This window comes from Labrus bergylta, chromosome 22, assembly GCF_963930695.1.
Source record: "Labrus bergylta chromosome 22, fLabBer1.1, whole genome shotgun sequence".
Classification (NCBI taxonomy): domain Eukaryota; kingdom Metazoa; phylum Chordata; class Actinopteri; order Labriformes; family Labridae; genus Labrus; species Labrus bergylta.
The window spans coordinates 12,375,610-12,390,051 of NC_089216.1; the positions used below are offsets into that span (position 1 = coordinate 12,375,610).

The 14,442-nt window shown below is 40.7% G+C and overlaps 1 protein-coding gene across 1 annotated transcript; it reads right to left on the reverse strand.

Annotated features, from left to right (window-relative positions):
• Window positions 1-611: 611 nt before the first annotated feature.
• Window positions 612-5,377, reverse strand: LOC109980683 (G-protein coupled receptor 26-like). Its single transcript, XM_020629149.2, has 3 exons — window positions 4,235-5,377; window positions 4,023-4,136; window positions 612-1,839 (listed from the first exon to the last, which is right to left on the reverse strand). Exons 1-3 carry the CDS (start codon window positions 4,903-4,905, stop codon window positions 1,602-1,604), a joined length of 1,023 nt encoding a protein of 340 aa, XP_020484805.2. The 5' UTR covers window positions 4,906-5,377; the 3' UTR covers window positions 612-1,601.
• Between the last annotated feature and the right edge of the window lie 9,065 nt (window positions 5,378-14,442).

Genomic DNA, 14,442 nt, shown 5'->3' on the forward strand with positions numbered 1-14,442 from the left:
TAGGTTACCCAACGTATGCTATGGGGTGGCTGTGGCTCAGTGGTGGAGTCAGTCATCTTTCAATCAGAAAGTTGCAGCTCCAGTAGCTGTAGCAATGAAATCTAAGATGCTCTCGGTGGCTTCAACATTGGTATTTGAACGCACTGATGGCTACTTGATCATTTATCCTTTGCCTCTAGTGTGTGAATGTGTGTGTGAATGACTTATTGTGACATGTAGTGTAAAAGCGCTTTAAGTGGTAAAATACGAGTCGAGTCCCAAAGAAGTCAACATTAACCATTGGGATCACGGGAAAAGAATACAGATCCTCCTGATGAAAATATCATGTTTGTTTGCTCTCTCCAAAAACGCCACCACTGGTGCTTTACATGACTTCAAAAAATCACAACAAAACAATTTGTTTCTTAATTAAAGAGATGCCTATAGTTTTGAATATTGATGCATTGGGCCACTGACCAAGATTCCACGTTTTAAGAGTGAGAAGTGAAAATAAGCTGAGTGGTGACATTTGTCTTCATAATGGAAAACCAGGGCACTGACGTTTATTTTCAGTTCTAATATTGCCATACATTTATTGAGTTCACAAATTGTGTATTAATCCGAGTCTATGTTTTCACCTGATTGAGAAATGTTTACATAAATCAACAGTACCCAGCTGTCAAAGGAAATTATAAAATCTTGAATAAAAAAATCCAACACCTTTTTCATGGATTTACATCTTTGGAGCATCTAGTACTCACGATACATAATACCATACAGTGTATAATATTGTAGATATTGGACTTTTCATGGAATTTGTTAACAACAAAACAACATAGAATATCCCTCGCCTTATCCTTTAATATCAAGCTATAAATGGTCCCCTCCTTTGGCTCCTGTAACTACAGTTGCTCTGAGAGATTTAGACAAAGTGCATCAATATTCAGTGACTGACATGACACTGCAAAGTATTCTAACATTGTCAATACAGAACATGGCATTAAGGTAAAGCCTCACCTAACAGTACATTCATTAAAATAAAGTAAGACATTTTCAAATCTTTGCTCCAGCGCCTTTATCGGCCTCAGGCTGCGTTTTGTGGCAGTGCAAAGGTCACAACACCGGGATTTGCTGAAGTCATTATAAAGTGGTCGGAACAACAAAAAAAGGCCACTTTTTTTTTTCCAAGTCTGCCTCCAGCAGTGTGGTCCTTCAGTTTAAGATGAATCTCCCCCCTGGGATTTATTTGATGAAATTGATTCTTGTGATCCGTGTTGTTTTGTGTGTTGATGAAACATAGATCACCTTGTTTGCCCTTGCTGTCCGAGGCAAACGTCTTCCACATCACCCCCTTTGCACTCTCTATGTCTTCACCTTCTCAGCTCCTCCTCCCCCTCATTACTGTCTCTTCACTCTTCTCCACCCACCATTTTCCTTATTTTAGCTCTTTCTTCAACCCCCACCCACAATCTGTCCCCTCTGTCTGCTCTCTTTCTCCTTCCTTAACAATTTACTCTCCTCCCAGTCTCTCTGCTCATTCTTCTCCTCCGCCCACCTTCTTCCACGAGGCAACCTTTATTTTTGGCTCAAAGTGTGTACCTGTCGTGCCCGCTCATTCACTATTAGCTGATCCTCTGAAGACAGTAGTCGTTCTCCGTGTCTAAAGAGCTGTTATGGCCAGACGAGGGGTACAAGTCACGGCGTAGCAGCCTGTTGACGACAGTGACCAGGACTTTCTTGTACTGCTGACGTAGGAGGGAGTAGGCGAAGGGGTCGGATGCAGCCTTGCTGTATGTCAGGCACTTACTGATGATTCCCCAGCGGCGGTTGATATCCACAAAGGGTAAAAGCTCAGCCAACCTGAAGGGGCGGAGGAAGAAACATGACTTGATAAAGTCCATCTTAATCAAAGAGTTCTACTGTTTTCATATAGTTTTGGCTGATGGCTGTTCAACACCAGTCTGAAGTTTTACCGAGCCACTGTAACTTTGTTAAATGTTGCTCTGTGCTCATGATGGATTAGTGTTCAGTCTTTGAAGATAATATAACAAAGAGTAAGGTCTCTGACTTGAGTTAACACTTGTTATGAATTGGGCAATACAAATAAAGATTGATTGATCGATTGAAACGAGTGAACTGTTAGAAGATTATGTCAAACTAAATGTAGATTTAACAAACTAGGAACAGTACTAAAATACTGCTGGGACAAAATGTGGCTTACTACGTGTCTTGTTTTCTCCTCTTATGGGAAACTAGTCTAAAGTCAATTAAACTTTTATCCAATTTTCTCATGTAAGATTCTGTATTTTATTGCAATATGCCTTAAGCTGTACAGAGTTGTCACTAGTGCTTTTAATAAGTCACTTATGGTTGATATAATCAGTGGTGAACTCTGAAAATGTGTTTAAGAAGAAGGTGTAACTACTTTGACTTCACACATTGATTTGTGAACCCCATTCTGAAGCCTTTCTTAAGTTTTGCATTTTTACCAACCCCATTGTTTTCCAGCAAGAAGTGACCATAATTTGACGATAATCAGAATCTATTATCTCTATCCTGGTGTGCAGATTAGCGCCATGGTGGCCACACCCATAATCATATATTTGTTAATCAGAAGTTTAACTCTTAATCACTGAAGTAATGATAGAAAAGAAAGTACTTAGAAGTTCAACCATTTTCTTATCTTCTTTCTACAACCGTACATCTTCTTTCGACCATTTCAGTCGCCCCCTGCTGGCTATTAGAATTAATGCAGGTGTATTTCACTGCATTATTGGCTTTAATTTTGAAATCATAAGTCTGTCCACTTCTTATACACTGTTTATTGGTGGAATCGGATATTCTAAAAGCAAGGTTTAAATAAATGTGTTCAGATGCCTATTTGATCTTATTATTTTTTACCTTAGAGGGCACTGCATTACGCTCTTTAGCACATTGGGTCTCTGTATAACAAACTTTACTATATTTGATCTACAATACAGGCATTCGAGAAGCCTTCACACATTTCTGTCGCTCTTTTTTGATGTAAAAATTGTAAAATTATTCTTGTGAAATTCTTAATGCAACTTTAATTTTATGATTTTAAAAAACTGTAGGGAAGATTAAAACATGCCTTCATATAAAGAAATCCAACAAAGACTCATTCATTCTTAATTGCATGTCCTTTAAATGTAGACATGCACTCAATAATGTCATATATTAAACATTTAAAAAGACAATTTCTTAGCTCTTTGCGTTGAATGAATGAACTCATTTTTTAAATTAAGAACGGTGTTTTTGGTGTCACATTAAAATCAAATCACAGCACAGAAATCATTACATTAGGCATTTTAAATCTTCCACATAGAGCACACATTAAAAGGAAGTATATGTCGTGTGACCTTGGTTGAGTGATTTAAAGGGACTTACTGTTTTATACAAGATATTTATACCTATGGGAGAGTGAACAATACAACATTGTCACTGTCCATAATTGATGTGTAGAGAAGCTAATTTTAGACGAGACCAGATACACGAGGAGAAACTATTTAATTAGATTTTTGGTTCCAACACTCACTCAGGTTACTTCCTGTGTGTGAGCCAGGCCAGGAGGCTACTCCACTTCGTTCTGACACTTTCCTTGTTAAAGTGTCCGCCTTCCTTCCTCTCATATCTGCAGCTACACACATGTCAAAGTGATGGATCATCAGCAGCACATCTCTTCTCAGCGGGCCATTATTTATCATGTGGACTGTATCTACTGTCCTCTACACTGTATTGTGCATGTGATTTTGTTTGTTCTTCAGTTGAAGCATCATGACAAGCCACCTGTTTACAGTTAGATTCAGGTGACTAATGGTTCATGGAAATGTTGAGAATTAAAATAACCAGGTGGAGACTGTGTTCAATTGTTCCAAATTGTAGATGACATTTATTACTCATTATATTATGAATATGCAAGACCATGCTGAATTTGCTTTATTATGAGTGCATATTTGTCATCTTGTATGTTGCTGCTCAGGGGTTTTGTATAGATGTATGGGTTACTGTTTGATTCTACTTACCTTGTAATGACATAAGGAGCAAAGCAGATAATGAAGGAGCCAATGAAGATGCTGATCTTCTTTGTGGCTCTCTGTTTTCTCCTCTTTTGCTCAGCTAAACATCTTTGTTTCACACTGTTGAATGACATTTCAAAATGAGAAAAGGCTGGATTTCAGATCAAAAGAGCAGTGAGAAAAGTGATGTTTATATGCGACACTGAGTTGAACTATACCTTGGGTGGATGTCGACCAGCAGGAAAAGAGTCTGCATGGTGATTATGTCAATCCTCTTGCAGTGAAACCTGGCCACTTTCAGCACCTTCAGGTAGGTGAAACAGAGGGTGAGCAGGGAGAGCATGAAGCTGGTGGCGTGAAAAACCACCGTGAACACCGTGAACTTTATCCTGTCGCTGCCCTCCTCGCTCGGCTGCAGGGTGCAGGACGCGTACGCGTGGCTGTAGTCCACCCAGGAGAAGAGCAGCGCCGTCAGGGAGAAGGTGAAGGAGTGCAGCCACGAGTAGCACACCATGATCAGTGCGTCCTTGTAGCGCATTTTGGTGGAGTAACTGAGCGGGAACACCACCGCTATCCACCGGTCTATGCTGAGCGCCGCCATGCTCAACATGGTGTTGGCTGTGAGAAAAGTCTCCAGGAAGCTCACCGTGTGGCACACGCAATCCCCAAAAGGCTGCTGGTTCCGGATAATCCCAACCAGAGTGGCCGGCATGTTTAAAACAGTGATGAGGATGTTGCAGAAGGATAAGTTCATGGTGAAAACACCGGGAACCTGCCGGCGAATCTCGGTGCTGTGGACGAAACATAACAGCACCAACAAGTTTGACAACAGCGAGACGACGGCGACCACGACGATGAACGAAGCGAAAAGGATTTCAGCAAAGTCCATGTCTCACTCCAGGAGGTTCACCATTAGGTTACCTTCGCATTTAGTTGATAATAAACACTTAGAATCAACCATTTTCATCCCCTGACACGGCGCCCAAAATCCAATTCAATTAAATCCTCTCAAACTTCCAGGAGCGCTGTCCAGAGTGCTGAAGCCGCCGCCAGCACTTCCCTCCTGAAACTGGAAGATATTTCCCATTGAAATCCGTCCACTGAAGAAGTAAAGCTTTGCAAAGTGAAGCAGAGGGCGTGTGGTGTTTCCCTCAGCAGCTACCAGCTCTCAAAGAGCGCCCAGACATCCACACAGAAGCAGTTGTGAGGGGGACTGAGGAGGCATGCCCACTGATGTGAACCATCACTTTTACATGTCACGTGAAGAAGGGAACAACTTGTCCTAGTCATGAAAAAAAAAAAAAAAGTCACATCATTATTTCCTGCACATTCAAGCACGATATTCAACGTTAAAGCATTTTTTCTTTGGTCTTCTTTTTTGATTTATTTGCGCAAAACTGTAGCAAATAATCAATCCCCCCCCCCCCCCCTTCCCACTAAACTTATTCTCGCGTGTTGTCAGCATTGATCACGTCTCGCTCAGAATCAATGAGGGTCTGCAGGTAAATTCAGAGATGTGCTCCTGGATAATCGGAGACGCCTCTGCCATAACCAAGTGGAAGCAGGTGCACACGGGAGGGCAAATAGATCCCTTTTCCTGTAATGAATTATTTATAGCCGCCAGCTACTGTAGATTCACTATCATAATTTGTGTTTGGTATGCAAAAATATCCAACAGGAGCATCATTCATAGGAGAATGTCGATGTTGGTAAATTGAAGTAACGCTTTCGTTTTTTTTGTTGACATTTTCCAGTTCTGAAGACTGAAAGGATATCGTTGTATTAGATCCAGCAGAAATGTTTACGAAAGAGAAAAACCTAGGTTGTACTTTTGGGTTTCTATTTCACAGCCGGGAAAGATGCTGAAGACAAAGTGCTGCCTATGAAAAGCCACAGTTTAGCGTTTTATTGTTAAGTAATTGAGTTTGGCAACTCGTCCTTCAACAATCAAACAAAACAAGACCTGTATGAAAAGGGACATAAAGTGAAAAAGAAAGGTTGTCTGACCTCAGGGAGTCACTGTCTTTCACATCTCCATCCTCCCATCAATCAAACCTAAAGAAGGAAGATGTTGCATAATAATATTTGATTTAAGAAGAACAAGAAAGAAAGAAAAGTACCCAGTTGAGAGTGTTAAACAGTCCTTAATTAGTTAAAATTAAAATGTAATGCCTTTTATTATTATTAATTCATTATAAACTAGATTATCTCAAATACAACATGGACTCTTCCCAACCATCTTCTGCACATTTGGCACAAGGGCCATGACATATATGGGAAGGACACGACAGTTAATTGCAAATAATAATTATTTGTTGTAAAAAAGAAAGCAAATGAAATGATGACTGCAAACATGGAGTGTGTTTGTCAGTAAAGTCAGTATAGTGTGAATGTGGATGTGTGGCATAATGAATTGAACAAAGACCAAAATGTGCAGATGATGGTTGGGATGAGTTTGTGTGAGAGAGAGAGAGAGAGAGAGAGAGAGAGAGAGAGAGAGAGAGCCACACTGGGGTTGGGCTTTTATGCCCTGAGATCAACAGGCCCAGTTGGTCTAAACTGGACTAGCCGATTCCTCTAGGAATAAGGGAGACAGAACCAATCAGTGGAAATGTAGAACTATAACACAATGTTTCGTATGTTTAACTTTGTCTGCATCCTTTTAGTGCCCCGCTACGGAATAAATATATCACTGCTTTTTTACTTCGTGGTTTAAAACTACGACCTATAAAATGGGACCTAATCCAAATAGTAGCAACACACTGTTAGCAGCAACAGGAGTGCACTTCAGAAATGGTTGTTTCTGCGTCATGTCCAATTCTGGAGGATCTGGTGTAGACGGTGACTCACTGAGGTCAGACACAGCCTGCAGTGTTTTTATTCACTTCATACTCCCACTCTGTGTGAGGACTTGTGCCTATATCCCCCCCTCCCCTCCAATTAACTGTTTTATTTATTTAAGAGTTCTAAGTATCAGAGATTTCTCTTCAGTCAGACCTGCACTGCTCCGGGGGGGATCAAGTGTTTGAAGCGATTAGAGGAGCTACTATTAAACGCAGTTTAGGGAAACCCCAAGGCGAGCTAAATGTGAAGTGACCACCGTAATCACAGCTGCTGATGAAAGTCTTTCTATATTCCAGCTGTAATGAAGCTACCTCAGCTTTGAGAGTATGTTGTGTGTGTGTGTGTGTGTGTGTGTGTGTGTGTGTGTGTGTGTGTGTGTGTGTGTGTGTGTGTGTGTGTGTGTTCACTATGTGTGTCTGTAGCAGAAAGTCAGCGCGACAAAGCAGCAGCGGCTTAAGTCAGTCCCCTTTCAAACAAGTGATCGAATGCTGCGAGAAAATCTCCAGCTGGGCTCCTGGGGGAGAGAGAGCACAGCTATTTATAGGCCTGATGGGGTGTCACCTCCAATATAAGACTCGCTGATGGTGAATTACCCAACAGGGGTACGAGGGTGAAGCATTGAACGCAGCTCTAGATCTGATAGCTCTCGTGTGTGTTGAGTTGTCAGCTACTGCAAGTTTACAAAGTGTCCAAAGTGCCTCAAGGATCCAGAGGAGATTAAGAAAATGAATTAAAACACTGTGAGATATCATTGATTATCACTGCGGGCTCACTTCATTTTAGTCTCTTAATCCAATAATAATAAACTAAAACAGGTTTATATGGGCACAGGAATAAACAGAAGAAAGTCGATGGTCTCCAGCTCTGAGTTTGGACAAAATACATCTGATTGAGATTGATTGTGAGTCAGATTCAAGCACCGAGGGGAATTAAGGTAACAGACAGAGGAATCCTTCAGCTTAGGATGAGTTGTCAAGATGCAAATAGTAATACTATGCTGTACATGTGACTGTAGGGAGCCAAAAAGATTCATAATAGGGCTGCAATAAAGTGTTGTTTTGACTTATTTACCTCCTGCTAACATCAGGTTGCTAAAAAAAAACAAAAAAAAAACAAGCATGCTAACATGAGTATGCTGACGTTCTTACTGTAGAAAAAAGCGGGCGTAGCCTCTTGGTTCAAAAGTGAAACCAATGTGGAAAAGGCTTGAACCTGCATTCTGTCCGATTGCCAGCAGGGGGCGAATGCACTTGTTGCAGCAGTGAAGTCTGATTGTTTATAACCGCACTGACAATGAATTCCATTCGGTGAGTTTGACTTTGAAATCAGTTTTTTTAAGGACTTTTTCAAAACATCATGGCGTTCATTTTTTTTAAAAGAATGGTCCCATTTAGAGAACATTTTAGTCTCATGCGGGATTCAATTCAGAAGTGTTGCTTGACCTGTCAAGCAGAGCGAGATATTATAATGAGTGTGTACCCTGACGCTGAAATATGGTTGTAACAATAAAATGCCAAGCTCAAAGCCTAAACCAACAGTAACCAGTTGGTGACTTCCCAGTGATGATGTCCACTCCTTTTCATGTAATCTATGGCTAACACGTAACATGCTTTCATCCTGATGTGAGGCAGGGATCATGTTTACAGCTCATTATCAAGCTTAGGATAGTATACTCACAAAGCTACACAACACATTGCATGTCATTGGTTTTGCATTGAGTAACAACAATGACTGATGTAACATTTTAATTACTGTGTCACTCCTTGTCAGGAGCTGCTCTCTAACGGGCGGATGTAAATCTGTCTGCAGGTGAGGGAGAGCCCATTTTCTGATTCCTTCCTCAAATCCTCCTGTGATTGAAAATGACATCTCTCTGTGTTTCCGACTGTGCGTAGGTCAAAAGAAGCCTTTTTAAAAAACGGTCTTCTTGTTCTCTTGGAAGTTGTGTTTGACATCCTTAAATATCTTTGCAGACTAAAGCAGCCAAATCAAACAGAAGAATGTCTTGTGTTGTCAGTCATGTCTCTCTTCATGTTGATGACAAAAACAAGTTTATGATATGAATCACAGATTGTAAAATGAAATGGAATCATGAGGCTGTACAGACACAAATAAAGACACACAGCGAGAGTCGAGCTTTTGCAGAAAGAAAACAGAACCCCGAGCAGAAATGTATCTTTGGACCATCGCCCGACCTCAGCTTCATAACAAAGTCTCCTCTCACAACTTTCAATCGTAAAAAAAACAATGTTACCGAACAGTGCCTGACCTTCATACAGACCAACGGCCTGGTCACCTTCAGGAGTTTCAGAAAAAGCGTGATCTCAGCACAGGGAGGAATCCCCCCAGGTACCCTGCAGGTACTCAGAATGTCACTCAGAGCTTGTACCTGTGCTGTGTTTCACCTTTTTAAATTCACTGGCCCAAAGTCCCGGGAGCGCAGAGCACCGCCTAGGGCCAGGAAGGAGGGGGCGGGGGTGGATCTCAGGTCATGCATGAGGTAACTTGGCTTTGGTGTGGCTCCTCTCGGAGTCAAAACAGAAGATACAGTAGCAGGTAACATGACGCCTTTTGACAGCTTTGTTGAATAGATCCTTACCACTCTCTTATCAACCACTAAATCATTCATGGTCAGACTTTCGCTTTGTATTTTAGCTCATTTACAACACATCTATTTAAATGTTCACCTTTGATGATACATCACAGTGAGCACTGAGTTCATTTTGTTTCAGCTGAAAGGAAGAAAGACGGCATGCGGGGTGCAACAGAGCGGCTTACAAAGGGTCATTCACAGTAAGACCAACAGGTCACTGGTTTAGATGAGGAGTTTAAAGTTGATAATAAAACAGAATAAAATGGATGTTAACGCTTCTTTGTGACCCTCAGATTGACTATCTCTATGAAGTTATTTGCTGTGATTAACAGAATGCAGCCTAAACAGCCTTTTTTTTTTTTTTTTTTTACATTTCATAAGATTGTCCATGAGAGATACATTTAAATGGTCAAATAAACCAGAGGGAGATTTTCTTTTAAAAGGTGTAATATGTAGATTTGCTTTTTTTCAAATGGACTAAACTTATGTTAAATATATTTTTGGTTTGTTGAGTACTTTCATCACCTCTGATATTTCCAGCAGTTATCAAAGCCGGAGAAATCTTTAATGTTTTAATTGTATCGGCCCAAAGTCTTTCTTGGCGGCCGCCATGACAGAGCCACCATGATTTGGCCACCTGCATTTTGGTACATTCTCTTTCCGGCAAGATTCTGTCGTTTGTAACCTTGTTTTTTTTTTGACTGGTAAAATTGTTTTGCATCTTGTAAATGCCTTTTCCAAAATCTAAATTTGTTTTGTTCATGGTAAAAGTGTTTTCCTTTGAAATTCTGGTTTCCAAAATGTAAATTTGTCTCAAGTTTTGTCAAAGTGTTTCACAATTTGTCATTTTGGTAATTATGGTTTGCACTTCCCAGCCACCGTACAGCTATATGTTTTTGTTATCAAATGAGATCCTTCAATTGAAAACATAGAAGGCTGAGGTTTTGCTTCTATTGGCTCTTGTCTGGAGGAGATTTTCCATTATACACATGTAGCATTACCTCTTCAGCTTTATGTGCTATTAATTACAAGACATTTTCTTATGTGCTATTTTTAGACCCAGTTTAAAGTGCTGCCCTTTTTTATTTTATTTTATGTGTTGGTCGAGTGTCTCTACCTTCTTTTAAATTGTAATGATGTAAGCTAATAGAGCCAGTTTTTCTGTTTTTGGTATTAATGAACAGATGGTAAATGGACTGTCCTAGTCTCCTGTCAAAGCCCTTTTTACACCCCATGTCACATTGACCCATTCACACACTGACGGCGGAGGCTGCTGTGTAAAGTGTATACCATTCTACAATTAATTTAGCGGATGCTTTTGTCCAAAGGGACGTACCACTGAGAGCAAGTACAGCAAAGATCTAGAAAGAAGGAAACAACGTCAGTAAGTTCTAACAAACAGCTTTAAGCCTGATTGGACACAAGGTGTTGACAGGCAGTGCAGCAGCTGTTAATCATCATCATCATTTACAACATTGACAGCTTCTTGGGTGTATTGTGATTAACACCAGCACCATCCTCAATATCATCATCAGTGTCAGTCCCATCACTATGTTTGAGTGCAAAGGTGCTAATGAAAGAGCTGAAGGCTTTAGTTTTTTCTTAATGGTAGAAAGGGAGTCAGGACTCTACAGATCAAATGAACACAGAGGGGAAGAGTCCCGCCTATTTGTGAAGGTTTCACTGGCAGAGCGTAGTGGGCTGGGGAGGGGGGGAGGGGGGTGTACACCTGGATATGCCATCAGTATACCAGCACACATTCACATGCAGCTTGTATCGCAGTGAGAGCCGTTTGGGATGCAATTATTTCCCCAAGGATATCTGTAGAAGCTGGAGGTCGATCCCCTCACCTTATTAAGCCACAGCCCCCCCTCAAGAATGCAAGACAGAAGTAGATAAGAGGATCTTGTATTTGATGTCATATACAATTACAAATGTCCTACTTTGCAAAAAAACCATAAGAAACAGGATTGAGACCTCGGTATGTAGCGCTGGTCTCAGAAATCCGTAGCATAGTTCAGTATAAATGAAATCTTCTATAAACACGCACATTTTTTAAAACCAAACGTAATGTAAAATCTTGGTGTTCAGGAAAAAAAGTCAAACATTTTGCCAAATGAAGAGCTAGGATTTCCCATTATTACAACATTCAGTTTTATCTTCTACTGTGTGCAATCCAGCCGGATATAAATGTGTTGTCATCTGTTGTGGACCCAGTTATTTGAGGCTGTTCATGACCCCTCATATTGAGTCAGAATAAAGAAAGGGTTAAAAACAAGGTCAGGAGTCATTAACCTTTACAGTGTCACAGAGTCATACTCCAAAGATCAATCATGTACAGATCAATATTAGATCCCAAGGTGAGTGATACTTTTTTTTTTTTTTTTTAAACAGTCTCCAGCAGCAGAAAACAATTCATCTTAAAAACAAGGCCACCTCACAGCTGCCTCCACACATCATAAAAGTAGGACACCCCACCAAAACAGACGTTTCTGTAAACTGAGTTGTGATTTGTTTTACTGTTTGTTTTTATTGCGGCTGTATTTCACCCTGCTGAAATGTAACCAGAGAGGATGAAAAAAAAGAAAAGAAATAAAAAGTCGTGGGCCTGTAGTGAATGACAGCTCAGGATTTTGTTTACAGGGTTAGTGGAGGTGTGACAGATGGGCCTCCTCCACACTGCTCACAGTTTGACAACATACCTGCAGCACCACACAGAAGGACCGCCACACACACACACACACACACACGCACGCACGCACGCACGCACACACACACACACACACACACACACACACACGCGCACACACACACACACACACACACACACACACACCTGAGCTCAAACATCTGTTACAGGCTTTTACAGTGTGGCTATATGATTAAGTGCATTATCAGATTGTACAAAATGATGACTTTAAAACCCTGAAAGGGAATTTTCCTGTTGTCCTGCATGTTTCTGTTTGAACACATGAATTTTTAATTGCAGTCCCTTCTATTATATTTATAATTCAATATATGCTAACAACACTAACCTCACTTATACATCTAAAATGATCAGGAGTTTACAGTAAAGAATGAAACCACTTTTCTGAGACTGTTCGATTCACGAGTTATATAATGAATTAAAGTCTAAATGGTAGATGGACTTGAGCTTGTATTGTGCTTCACTAGTCTTCTGAATCCTCAAATCCTCAAAGCACTTTCACACCACAGGTCACACCTACACATCCACACACTGATGGCAGAGGCTACTATGTAAAGTGTCCATCAGAATATGAACTAGTATCTATACAAATTCACACATTGCTGACGAAGCAACTGGAGCAACTTGGGGTGAAGTGTCTTGCCCAAGGACACATCGGACATGTGGCCACAGGAGCTGGGGATCAAACCCCCGACCTTCTGGTTGACAGACAGCCGACTACACACACTGAGCCACAGACTTAATAAAAAAAAAACCCTCCCTCACTGGATTAAACTCTGATCCACACAACATAAGCATATTATGAAGACACTTGGAGGTTGTAAATATATGATTTGATGATTTAAGACATATGTTGCATCCACTTCCATTGTTTGTACAACACAGTACCAGTAAAGGGAAAACTCACATTTCATTGCGTTGAGTTATTATGATTTAGAAAATGAATTGAAGTCTGCAGACAGACATTCACACTGAATTGAATTGTCAATGTGTGAACTCAATAAGAGATATGATACATACTAAAAAGGCATTAGATCCTATCTGATGTTTTTAAAACCTCTATTCACCCACTTTCATCTGATACTTAGCTCACACGTTAAAGTCTACAATTCACTTAGCAGACGCTTTTATCCAAAGCGACGTACATCAGAGAGTGAGTACAACACAAGCAAGGGTCCAGAGAGGAGGAAACAGTGTCACACAGGCCGTGCACAGAGGCAAAGCACAACCTTGACGGCAGTTCTTGAGAGTGCTAATCAATATAGAAACCATCTAAAAAAAAAAGTCGTTATCAAACAAAAGCATCGTCAACATCATCATTAATAATATCAAAACCGTTGTCATCATCATCATTAAGGTCGCAGGTATTCATGAAAGAGTCGGGTCTGCATATCTTCTCATATGATTGTCCAAAATTGTAGAATTTAAGGGGGCATGAAGCAGCATCCACGACGAGTGCTGTACAGCTGCCACAGGTAAAGCTGGAAGGCTTGCGATGAGTCACGTTCCCATAGCAACGCCTCAGTCTGGGAAGTTATCGCATCATCTCTTGCTCAATGTGGAAGTAAATATCATTTACATGGGGTCTGTAAGTGCTGGACAAAGTGATTATGAAGCCTCTTTTATCTGCTGCTGCTTCTGCTGCTATAAAATTACACTTCAGTGGAAAACAATTGTATTCTATTTATGGCGTCCGTGCGACTGGAGGAATATTTTTGTGCAGCATTTAAAAGTTTTAATGTCGATCATTACATCTTTGCACGCAATTTTGATTCCTTCTAGGTCTCTTCCACCCTCACATGGATCATGTTTAATGGAACCAGAGAGGAAGGCAGATTGGTTTGGTCCACTGCAGGTGTCTGGACCCCTCTGTCAGACCCTTTGCTTTGTTCACAATGAGCCCTCTTTTATCTGCAGACCTAAAGGATTGGACGCAGAGGTAGCAGGGGTGAGGAAGCAGCATAAATAGATTGCTTTGACCCAATGAGGACAGAGCACATAAAGGACTCCTTTAGTGTTTTATTAATGACCCAGTAGGCTGTGCCTGGCCTATTTATTGATTTCCTCATCAATCCCTTCACATAGTCAAAGACCTTCCTCCTCAAGCATTGAGATGTATTTAACCAAGTCCTGGATGCCTCTGCAAAAAATATTAGGGCTTCAGCATTGTATCAAACTGCGAACAACAGAGTTTTTATTGGATTTGAGGAGCATTCCTTTAATTCGGAAACCCATTGTTATTGCAAAAGGTTGTGACCGCAGGGAAATTGTCTTTCTGTGCT

Excerpts from the sequence above, each read along its gene's own strand:
- LOC109980683 (XM_020629149.2), bottom strand. The coding sequence starts at position 4,905 with ATGGACTTTGCTGAAATCCTTTTCGCTTCGTTCATCGTCGTGGTCGCC. Across the intron at positions 4,137-4,234 it reads CTGGTCGACATCCACCCAAG|TGTGAAACAAAGATGTTTAG; the intron begins GTATAGTTCAAC and ends GTCATTCAACAG. Across the intron at positions 1,840-4,022 it reads GCTCCTTATGTCATTACAAG|GTTGGCTGAGCTTTTACCCT; the intron begins GTAAGTAGAATC and ends CCGCCCCTTCAG.